This window comes from Candoia aspera, chromosome 1 (genome assembly GCF_035149785.1).
Source record: "Candoia aspera isolate rCanAsp1 chromosome 1, rCanAsp1.hap2, whole genome shotgun sequence".
NCBI classification, from domain to species: Eukaryota; Metazoa; Chordata; class Lepidosauria; order Squamata; family Boidae; genus Candoia; species Candoia aspera.
Window position 1 is genome coordinate 4,844,288 of NC_086153.1, and position 12,276 is coordinate 4,856,563.

Here is a 12,276-nt window from a genome sequence, read left to right on the forward strand (position 1 = left end):
CCGCCTTTCGGGCGAGCGGCCGGGAGGCCCGCGGCAGCTGCGAGGGGAACCGCGGGGAGCTTCGGCCCTGCCTCGGCTCGCCGCCTCCCCGCCCCGCCGCTCCTTCCCCTCTTTTCGCCTGTGGCCGCTTCTTTCCTGTAAATCCCGGGTGACGGGAGGAAAGCGAGGCGCCGGGGGAGCGGGCTCGGTTCCTGGATTACTACTTCGCGCCCGCCCTCCTTCCCCCCGCTCGCTCGCTGGCTGGCGCTCGTAAATCTCTCGGCTTTTGCCAGCCCTTTTGGATCCCGCGCCCCCGTCTTCGCCTGCCCCCTCCCTCGCTCCGCGGATTTTTTTCCCCCCCTTTGCCCCTTCTGCTGGCCGGGAGGCGTTGAAATTTGTCCCCCTGGCTCGCTCGCTTTTGGGAAAAAAGCCTCCCTCCCATCTTTCCCCGGCGTTCGCCTCTTCCTCGGTTGGCTTCGCGCTCCGGGCAGCCCCGCAACCCCTTCCCTTTCTCTCCCCGCAGTGCGTGTGTGCGCGCGTTTTGGAGAAGGACTAGGCCCGTTCTTCTCCCCCCCGCCCCCCAATCCCTCCCTTTGATTGTGCCCCCCTCCTCCTCCTCCTCCTCCTCGGTCTGGCGTGGTGTGTGTCGCGCTCTCGCTCCGTCTCCTCTGTCTTTTCTTTCTTGTCGGAGGCTGTGGGATAATGGCGTGCGGGTTGTGGCTGTGAGGATGAGTTCCTGCTTCGTGCCGAACGGGGCCAGCCTGGAGGATTGCCATTCCAACCTTTTCTGTCTGGTAAGTGGCCACTTTGTTCGTGGGGGTGGCGGGAGAGGCATTGAAGGGCAGATCGCTAGAGACAGCCGTGCGAGGGGGAGGGGGGGGCGAGAGAGAGGAGATCGCCAGCATCGGGGAGGAAAGGAAGGTGGGGGGGGAGAGGAATGGAAGCAAAGCAGCCATTTTTAGCATTGCTTCTGCTCGGAGGAGTCCTCTGGAGTAGGCCTTGGCCAGGAGTCGCCCAATTCTCCGTCTCCCTCCCCCCGTTTTCCTTCCTTCTCGCAAGGCTATTCGCTCCCAAGCCTCTTCGGCGCTGGGCTTCCTCTCCCCGTGTTTTTCTCTTCCACTCCTTTGTTTTATCACCTTCGTGATTTTTCTAAACTTTCGTTTTCTCTCCCCAGCCTCCCTTTTTTGTTGTAGGTGGTAGCACTAGTAACATGATTTCTTGTGTTTATCTTATCCCAGCTCCTGCTCATTATGGCTAGCCCAAGGCATGTCTCTCCCCCCCCCCCGTTTTTAAATCTCTCAAGCTAACTTTACTTCTTCCCCCCCTTCACCCCACTCCCCTAATAGTAGCACCCTACTCAGATTGGAGACAAAGTGCCTCTGGGGGAGGGGCCAAATTGTTATTTGTAGGCTCCAGATTTCCTTTTAAAAAAAAAATGGATGGAGGCAAACCGCCCCATGCTCTCTTACAACATTGTTTTTCTCCTTCCTTCTGTGGAATCCAGTCGAGTTTCCTAGCCAGGGTTTTTACTGACCTCTTTCTCAAGTTTTATTTAAATGCTGATTGGTAGCTGCTTTGGCTGGTTGGTGGAAGTTGGTGAAGGGCTGTGTATGCACGTAGCTGGCGCAAGGAATTCAAGAAGCTGGAATACATCTGCAGGGATACAGATTGCTGGTTAAGCTGGCCCGTGCTTAGAATTACCACTGTCCCGTTGGCTTCTCTCCCCCCTGCTCCAAAGGCACCGACTGTTGCAAATTCTGTTGCTTGATCCCGCTAGCGGGATTGCCCTTGTTGGAATTAAAGAAGCAGAAAAACCTGTATCATCGGCTTCTGTTGGGAAAGGGGAGTTACATATTGAATAGGGCATGATGGATAGTTGAAGTGGAGCCCAGGCAGTTTCTGTTCCTTCCCCTGATAATTTGTGGACCCCGTTTGTGAGGAAGCGGGATGGGGGTATTGCACTACTGGAATAGGGAGCAAGGAGGTTTTTGTACACGTTCTTTTGGAGTACGGTAAAACTGTTTCAAAATTCTCTTAGCTTATTTTGCCAGCTTTTTCTCTGTGTTCCTCTCTGGTAGAAATAGTAGCAATTAATGCTTTTATTGGAATTTGTGTGTTTAAAGATGGTCTGGCTGCATTTAATTATGTCTCAAGTACTAAATAACTCTGCTAATGAGGGGCTTATTGCTGAGGTGTGTTTGCATTTCTGACAAATGCAGACTCTCTCAAGGCACAGGTTCTTTATATTGAGATAATCAGTAGATACACCCAAATGACAGCTATTCAGAGTAAGCTTTTAGGTGTTTTGACTCAGCTCTCTCAAAACTTTACCCTTAGCCTTGCTGACTGGGTGACATGGGAATTAAAGTCCCAAACATCTGGAATGTGCCCTGGCATTATTGAAACCATTATTTTGGTTTTTACATCCTAGAATGGAATTTTAACTGTATTTGAATAACAACACTGCCACTGATTTTATGGAGCGCAGATGGACTCAGTGTAGCTGCTGTGGCTTCAAACATTTGTCACCTGCAAAATGATTATTTTGTAATTTCTAAAGTGTCTTTTATGTGTTTATTCTCTAGGATGAGAGGAAAAAAAACTTGTTTGAATCACTAGAGAACTGTGGATTTGATAAAGTCTGAAACCTAAAAAGAACCTCCAGCCCTTTCTGCTCTTAACAACTGTTAATTTTTTCTTTCAGGCTGATTTAACTGGGATTAAATGGAAACGATATGTATGGCAGGGCCCAACATCTGCTCCAATTCTTTTCCCTGTGACGGAAGAAGATCCCATCCTAAGCAGCTACAGTCGTTGCCTGAAGGCCGATGTCCTGAGTGTGTGGCGACGAGACCAGAGGCCTGGGCGCAGAGAATTATGGATATTTTGGTGGGGTGATGACCCCAATTTTGCAGACCTAATTCATCATGACTTAGCAGGTAAGGCAAGGATAGCTAAGCCCTTGGACCCCTTCTGTGATGGTGCCGTGCTTCGAACTTAACATTTTCTTCTTGAATTTGTTGCTGGTTTACTGGCTTGATAGGCTTGGCTTTAAAAAGAAAGAGAGGATGAAGTGCATGTGATTGTGTTCGCTCATACTGCTCCTTTCTGCTCAAACTGATAAATTTTTATTTTCTAAACTCCTTGTAGTGGATACTACTGTCGGTCTACGAAGGGCCACATACACCGCTAGTTCTGTGTGAACTTTCAGGTCGTTACAATGGCCACAGCCTTAGTGCTGTGTGAAAATCAGCAGGGTGGCAAAGGCCACGTACGCTTCTCTGGGAAAAAAGTTTCAAGAGAACTTACGGGATGGCTTTATTTCCGCATCTGAAATGTGTCTAGTCTTGTATGTGTTTGGAAAATGTGTTGAATTTAGAGGTCTGGAAGTGAGGCAAGTGTAAGATTCAGGTAGATTTGTCAGTTATGCTACATCCACAGGAGAATTGTGTTCTTTCTCCCCCCCCCCTTTTTTTTTCTCTCTCAAATGGAAGTTGTTAGGGTCAGTAGAAGAGCTGTGTTTAAAAAGAAAATGGATTAGAGAAATGGATAGGATCTGTTTCGGCTGATCAAACCACCCATCTTGAATGGATGGTTGGAGATGCCTATCCCTCCTCCTCAGTGGACTACATACTTAGCATAAACAAGCTCTTAGATTGAGTTCTTGACATCTTTAACTACAAGGATCAAGTAGCAGATGATGGCACCCTTCTCTGCCTGATAGAATTGGCTACATGAACAAGTAGTCTGACGTGGTGCACTCCAATTTATGCTGTTAATATAATTATACTGGTAATTGGTAGGAGTGAATAACGTGCAGCATTTCACAGTTGTTTATGCACTTGCACATACTGCTGATGAATCCCCTTTTTGCCGTCAACAGTTTTTTCCCCCAGACCCTAGCAAGAATTATATACCTGTTTAGGGTAAGGGGGTCATATTTTTAAGTAGTAATATGGGTTATCTGTATGGAACTAAATGATAGGCAATTTTTCTTTTTTACAAAAAGTCCAAGCAAAGACAGTTGGAGGAAAAAGTTGTAGAAGCAGGTTTTGTGGGAGCTTTCAAAATGGGCTTAGCAGAATTGACTTGTCTGCCTTTGGCTGGTGTATCCTGTGTTGATAGTCAGTAACTCTTAAGTGCTGTTCATGAAAGTACTCTAGCTGCAAGTACACAAGAAATAAAGTATTAAATCTTTAAGTTAATGTTCTAAAACAAACTGTGTATCAGCATGTTCATTGTGTTCACATCCCTCTATTGAACCAAACATCAAAGGAATAGAAAGAGTACAGTTGAAAAGTTAAAACAAGGTTTGATAAAATAGTGGCAAAAGTTTGGGGAAAGGAGAGGTTATAAATAGCACAGAACAAGTTAATTTGTTGTGTTCTAGAAACAGAGTTTTACGTTACTTGGAGAGTGACTTGTTGGTTTAATCTAAAAATAAATCAGTGTAGTTCAGCTGTAAAGCTGGGAATCAGTGGTCTTCAGAACATTTGGACATTTCCCTCTAATTTTGGAAGGATCACCTCCAAGCACTTATTTCCAAGGTTTGAGCTATTTTTTCCTCCTCTATCCTAGCAAAATGGTGCATCAGCTTGTTCTTGGCAGCAGTATGCTTTACATAAAGATGCTCATCAGCCTTTAAATGTCATATTTAATCCTTGAAAAGTTAGCATCTTCTATGTGCTATATTATTGTAATTTAAACATTTACATATTCTAACTGCTGCACATATGTAAAAGCTAAGAGTTGTTTTCTACAGGGTCTCAGACTAATAGACCCAATAGGAGTAAGGAATGGGAATGAAAATGGAAAGCAAACATTGGCATTTCCCATCATCTTAGAGGATTGTCTAAAACAAGTATTCCCTTTCAATTGGATTTGCATCCAGAGTCGTACTTGCCTGTCCCAAAGCTTGTAGAATTTAAGAAAGATCAGTGCAGATAATATATATAGAAGATCCAAGAATACTAAGACTATCGTTATTTGGTGTTAAAACAAGCTTCTCTCTCAAGTTAGAGAATTCTGGAGTGGAAGAGTGGTATAAAATATTGTAATACAGGATTAAGAATTGTGTCCTCCTTGATAAGACTATTGTAATGACAGTATGCTTGATCAATTAAAGCGTTTGATTTTAATTATTGTTATAGGTAAAATCCAGTTAACTCTGTAGATCTTGGGTTATCATTTGCGGCAACATGGATAGCTCTCTAGCAAGACTCACCGGATGCCTGTATTGTGGTGTTTTTAGTTACAGGTGTTTTTGGAAGTAGAATTGTGTGTGTGCTTTGTATAACCTTGCCGCGCTGCTGTTTTTACTTCTGGCTTTGCTGTGTCCTGCTGGCAACTTTTAATTTGACCTATTTTGTTTCAGCTATTTTTCTTCTTTTATGCATTTAATTTAAATATCCCTGAAAAATTTCAGTTATTAGATGGCTTAATAACATAATAAATATATAGTCAGTTAATGTAGAAACCTTGTTGTAACATAGTGCACGGTATAATATAGGTCAGGAGGAAGCAATATGGTGCTTTCTAAGGTTTTTTTGGGGGGGGGATTTAAGCTTCTGTCCCTTTATATTGTTTGACCAGTGGCAAAGTAGCAATGGTCTAAAACATCTGAAGGGCACACTTGTGCATAGCACACACAGCTACCCAAACCATCCCCATTTTTATATCATGACAATTTTGCTGAGTCTTCTCTCTGGCTCAGGACTTGCTGGAGCAATTAAATAGCACAGTCTCTGGACTCCTCTGTGATCCCCCTTTATTTGCTATGACTTAGGAGAGAGGAAAAGCTTTATGCATTCAAGAGCTCAAAGCTAATGAGTACATTGCTAAGAATATTGAATGCATGGTTGTGATCCTAGCAGCAATAATAGGGATGCCAGAACATCCATAACTAAGCCTTTTACCACAAAGCTGCATTGTTATCTGAGGAATTGTCTTAAACCTGTCCAGCCATTAGGAAGCCGCTGCTGTCAGAAGTTCATTTTTCTGGAGTGTAGGAGATGGCCTTCTGCTCCCAGGCTATGGAATTCACTCTCTCTGCAATTAAGCTTAGCCTTCATTCTCTCTGCCTTTGGAAGAGCAGAAGAGAATGCATTTCTTCAGTATGTATATATTTTTATGGTTTTATTTGTATTTTCATTTTTGTTAGCTGCCTTGAATAACTTAGATGAGGAGCAAGGCAGTATAAATTGAGCAATATGTATAAAATCTATAAAGATATGAAATGATACAAATAAAAGATCAGTTCAGACATGTATGTCTAGCACAACAGACAGGTCATATAGCAGAGAAGAGAAAATATTCCTTTATGTTGTAAAAAACAGTTTCCTTCTGATTCTAAGATACTTCTTAAATATTTATTGCTGCTTCAAGGATTTACAGGGATCTAACAAATAGTACAACTGTAGGTATCAGATGAGTGTTTAAGAATGCGCTTTAGGTTTTATCTACTGAAATCCAATGAGATGATCAACCGATCAAAATCCTCCTCCTCCTCCTCCTCCTCCCCACCCACCTTTTAAGTGTAGCACAGACTTCTCATCTCGCCAAGGTGATATAACCAAGCCTAATGTTGGATACTTTGTCCATCTGACCCTTCATTGATTATTTAAGACCCAACCCGAGCTCTTTCCTGTTGTTTCCCATCTAAATGTTTTAGCTGGAGGGCCAGGATCAGGGACTTTATACAGGTGAAGCATGTACTTTATCACAGTTGAGCAGTATTCCCTTAAATTGCTTGTCTGTGGGTTCCTAATAAGTTGTAATAGAAGCAAGATTTGAAAAGGGAGTATTCAGTTTTATAGCTCAGTTGCTAGTATCTAAGAAGCTCTATGGTAGTTCTGGTGTACAGCGTGTAATAAAGAAATTGGAAAGTTTTTGCCATGGTGCTGGTTGAATTGTGAGCATAAGCTAATTGGAATTCCATTTGTTTGTAAAAAAAATCTCCCTTTGTAATGCTGTAATTAAATAACAGATATGTTAAGTATTTTGATAAGAAAAGGAGATGGGTATAGCCTGTAGTCTTAGAATTGAGTAGTAGGAGAGAGCGCATTATAGTGGTAAATCTGTGGCTTCCTTGTTTTGTTGTCAGAGCTAGTTCAGTCCTAATGTGCATGGGCTATCTTCTGTAAAGCTGAGCTGTAACTTAGCACATAAACCTATTTTTGTCCTTGGCAGTTTCAGAGCAAAGGCCAACAGATGTGTAGGAGTATCTGTTTAAGCTTTGCTCACCCTTGTGTTATTTGCTAGAAATAAAATGTTCAGAAAGTGAAAGGATTACTGGGCTATCTTTTGATTTGCAGAGATACACAAGTGTTTATTTTACTGAAAATTCTTGGTTTAGCAGAATGGGAAGGGAGCTAAAGTATTAGATTGTTACCACAATTATGCACTCGTGTCCTGTGTAAGATTGCATAGAAATGCAACTTTAATTAATGATCTATTAATGCAGCCTTTCGCTTGTCAGAAGGACCAATTTTATCTGTGGGTACCTTTCCATTAAATGACAAGACAAAATTAGCCTAAATTCTCATTTACCAGAAAACAAACCAAAGTCTCGGATTCAGGCAAAACTGTGAACAAATTTGGAATGGAACCACCTGTCATTGGTTAATTGCTAACCCAATATCTAGGCAAATTTGTCTGTGTATCTTATGAAGGCTTTACATTTGTCTCTCTAGTTTGCTGCTGTCAGCTAAGTTTTCAGGCATTTATTTATTATTTTAATTTTTATCCTGCCTTTTATTTTTGGTCGGCTCAAGGCAGTATACATACCTAATGTTCCTTCCTTCCTTTTTTTCCTCCCCACAACAACAACCCTGTGCGGTGGTTTGGGCTGAGAGAGAGTGACTGGCCCAAAGTCACCCAGTTGGCTTTAATGCCTAAGGGAGGACTAGGATGCACATAACTTGGTTTCTAGCCCAGCACCGTAGCTGCTATACACACCCCCCCCCCGGTCAGTTGCTTAACCAATTGTTCTAAGTGGAAAAGTCAAATTGAAGTTGGAATTGTCTGCATGCAAAACAGACAATTCTGCCTGTTAGGCTGTGTCCCTTCACTGATGTGCAAGGGTAGCATTAAACCTGTGGCTCTAGAGGTGCATTTTTCTTTCTGACACCATCTTTCTGTTCCTTATCAATACTTTCCAGAGGGTCGCCAAAGAGTGAAGTGGATGCAGCTGAGAAAACTTATACGTGCAGTGCATGTATAGATGTAGATGATGAACAGCCCTTTGAATTCAAGTCATAACATTCAGCAGCTGAGGAGCTCATGGTTCTATTCTAACACTTTTTTAGCCAAGATACTAGCTGTCCAGAAGATATTGATGGATATTTTATTTATTTATTGTAGGATCAACATTGACTTGCAAATGTGACTTCAGATGCATGTGCATTCTGCATTCCTTTGCAAGGAATAGCAGCTCACCATTTTGTATTAATTTCCCAATATCCTTCTAAAATCTTCCAGCCTCCTTGATAGGTAGGAAGACCTAACCTCCTATCCATTATTTTGTTCCATTAAAAACTGCTGCTGGCTGTCTGCAGTATTACCCTTAATAGGCTACTTCACAGTTTCCTTGGTTATTAACACATTCAGAAGTGGTTATGCAACAGTGCTTTCCAGGAAGGCAGATGAAGTACTGTATGTCTGTGAGATAAGGACCTGGTTTCAACTTTTCTTGGAGGAATTCTCTGAGAAAGGACTCAGGCTGAGACTCTTCCTAGCAAGCCCTACAGCTCCCAGTTGCTAAGCTTGAGGGAAAACGCGGGCTGGAGTTACTCAAGCTGTGAGAAGCTCCCATCCAGCTAAATCTATAATAGTAATTGTATTTCAGCAATAGCCTAATATTGCCTTGTACAGTTAGCCTGTTTCCTCCGTTTTCCACATACGACAAACCAGAAGCTTATGTGTTTGTTAATACTTTTCTTTCATCACCTTAGTGGTGTGAAAGCTTTTGCATTTTAAACCAGTTATTTTAGCAAGCGAAATGCTTTGATTTATGTGATGCGCACCTAAATTTGTGAAATTTTCTCCTAGATTTTCCTGACTTAGTCACTATTTCTACACTCTCCTCTTTAATGTGCATTATGCTGAAAGTTTTGATAACTTAATTGACTAGCATTGGGTTTAAAAGCTTTAAGCATGATTTGTTTTGCTTTGCTATGGTCGCATGCATTTTCACCCTCTTTTTAAAGTAGCTTCTAGAATTACTGAAGCACTGTGCTAAAAATAACTGGGGGCAGTATACTGTAGTGTTGGGCTTCGCATAATGAATGACATAATCTATTTCAAATGAACGTTCTTAGAAGATTATGGAAGAGCAGTAGCAAAGTTCTGAAAAGGAATAATTATATGTTTTCAAAGCTTGAAATTTTCTTGCATTCTGGCTTTGCTTTGGAGCATGAAACCGTTGCTGTCACTGCAGGTATTTGGATGCATTAGAACTTCAGCAGTGGCCCCTTGCACAAGTCTGTATTGCCTGAATCATTTTAGAAATTGATTCAAAGCAGCGATTTGACAGCTTTCTGTGTTCAGGGTACTGTTTGCATGTTGGCTGCTTTTTCACAGGATACCTCTGTTTGTAAACAGTTATAGTTTGGTAGACCAAGGGAATGCAGTGGAAGTATTGTATTTGGACCTGAGTAAAGCATTTGACAAAATCTCATCAGATCCCTGTGGATAAGATCCATACGTGTGGGCAAGATGGTATTGTGGTCTGGTGTCTCTAGCTGAAGAGTGTGATGCAGCCACCAAAAAGCCACCACAAACTTTGGGCTGCATTAGTAACAGAATTGTGTGCAGATCATGGGAGGTAATAGTTCCATTGTATTCTGTACTGTCAGACCACACTTGAAGTACTGAGCATTACCTTTTAAAGGAGACATGGAAAAGCTGGAGAGTATTCAGGAGAGGGCTACCAGAATAAGGGTTCGGGAAACCAACCCTGTGAGGAATTATTAAAGGATCTGGGCATCTTTTGTCTGCAAAAAAGGAAGATTGAGGGGAGATATAATGGTCAAATAACTAAAAAGGCTGTCATGTTAAGGGACAGACCTGTTAACGGTTTAACATGAAAGCAGAACACAGACCAACAAGTTGGAATGAAAGAAAGAATGAAAATTGGTTTAGACTGACTAATAGGAGGAATTTCTTGGTGGTAAGATCAGCCGACCTGTTAGTCTGCTTAAAACAGCGAGGCGTTCCATTTTGTTTGAAATTTTTAAATGAGGATTGGATGGCCACCTCTCAGAATGGTTTATAGTAGATTCCCGGGGTTTGGACTGCCTGATTCTAGGTGCATGCTCAGTTGCAAGAGACCGTGGCTGCCACTGGGCTTCAACTTCTTATGAAAGCTAAGAGAACGTTGTGGAATGTGCACGTGGGAGGAGGTGGGTGGTGACAAATTTGACGAATACATGAATAACAGTGCCATGCAAAAGTGGATCGGTGGAAGTGGATGAGTTGCCTTTCATGGAGCTTTGCTCGGTATTATTGAGAGGGCTTTCAAAATTGTACACTGTTCAGTGGGACTTAGTTTGAAAACATTTGGATTAAAGGTGGAGTTTTGGATCTAGAAGCATTTTCATTTGGAATCCTCTGCTGAAAGGTCTGGAATGCAGACTCCTTCAGGGGGCTTCTCATCACTTATTTGGTTCTCTCGGCAAGGGCTTCTCTTTTCAAAAGCAAGCAGAATAGAGTCACTAGAATAGAATACCTGGACCTTGCCTTTTCTTGGGAGAGAGAGCTTGGATTATGGTGCCAGCTGGCTGAATTTGCTGCCAGCATCAAGTCTGGCATAACCACTTATTATTTCTTTTTGCTCAGTAGAACCTTTCCCCCGCTTTGCTTTTTTGTTTTGAAAGGATTTTTTTCCCCCAAGGTCAGAATGCTGGGTAAAGAATCCTGGTGTGTCTCCTTATACAGACACCTCTACCAGACGTAATATGAAGATTACCTCTTCAGTTCTGCAGCTGGCTCTGGGCCGTGGCATTATTTTTATCTCACGGCTTCCTTGCAACAGTGACACATGTCTCTGGTGGTAGTGGAAGCTCAATTATTGTAATATCTCCCCTACAGGGATTAAAGTAGGACATCTACACTGCTTACAGCTCATTAGGAAAGCAACAGTGTGTGCTGATAGGTATAACAGCAGTTGCAGTTGTGTCACACACACACACACACACTGCCTCCCTTCCCCACATTTTCTCAGCTTATAAAGAGGGCTGTGTGTATTTTGTGCCAATGATCAAATTATGCGAGTAGAATAGATTTGTATCTGTTGGCACACGATATTTGAAAGACTAGATTTTGAAAATAGTTCTGGCACTCTTTGGTTTTGTTTTGGTGGTGGGTTGAATAGGCAAGCAAATAATATGGCTAACCAAAGAATGCAAAGAATAAGTCTGCCTGGGGCAGGAAAGAAGCTGGAATTCATTGATAAGAGTAGCAAGTGCTTTGCAGTCCATTGTAGTACGAAATTGCTTTATGTGGTAGGTTTTGAATGTTGCTGTGTGTGTGTGTAAGAAATTGAAATGTGAAATTCATTGATTTCTCAAATTTGTGCTACCACCCAACTCCCCCCAAAGAGGGGCTCTGAGCAGATTGGAATATAAAAGCATAAGTAAATTAAAAAAAACCTTGCAACATGCACACATTTCTCTGGCTGCAGTACTTTGAAAATAAGTTGCAAAATCTTATCCAGCAGTCTCTTTCTCAGCCTAATCATATCCTCAGTTACTCTTTGGGATTGATTAGGCTGAGAAAGAGACTGCTGGATGAGAAATTGGGAAAAAATATTTCTCCTTGTACAGATGTCATGCAAATACGAATAAGCTAGCTGATGCAAATTTAGCCATACATCATATTAAAGAGGCTACCGGCACAATACAAGTCTTTGTTGGTTCTAAAAAACTTCAAAAGGCTTCCGTGGAGGAGTTGGAAGTCAGGAGATGAGAAACCTCTTTGATTGAGGCTCCCTTATTCTCTTGAGATCTGTTTTTCTCTAAAATAGTTTAAATCTCCTGCTTTTTCCTAAATAAACGAGCTTCTCTTATATTGAAGATTATATGAAAATCATGTTTCATTTCAGTTAACTGTTCATAGCACTTCAGATGACAAAAGGGGAAACATTGGAGTGATTATTTAAGTTGCTAGCTGTTTGATATCTTTGTATCCTCTTATGACCAATTTCCTTTCTTTTTTTTATGGGGGAAATGGTAACATGTTAATGAAAATTCTTCCTTTGCCATCCAAACCGCTGTCCTTGTGTCTGTATATTATATTTCT

The 12,276-nt window shown here is 41.9% G+C and overlaps 1 protein-coding gene across 2 annotated transcripts in view; it reads left to right on the top strand.

Moving 5' to 3' along the window:
• Window positions 1–450: 450 nt before the first annotated feature.
• Window positions 451–12,276, top strand: part of MED13 (mediator complex subunit 13) — a 114,799-nt gene continuing 102,973 nt past the window's right edge. Inside the window, exons 1-2 of one of the 2 annotated variants that reach the window (XM_063296326.1) lie at window positions 451–773; window positions 2,684–2,918. In XM_063296326.1, coding sequence (XP_063152396.1) covers window positions 708–773; window positions 2,684–2,918 — 301 coding nt within the window. In that variant the 5' untranslated portion in view covers window positions 451–707. The remainder of the gene's footprint in view (window positions 774–2,683; window positions 2,919–12,276) is intronic. The other variant, XM_063296318.1, reaches the window with a different exon arrangement.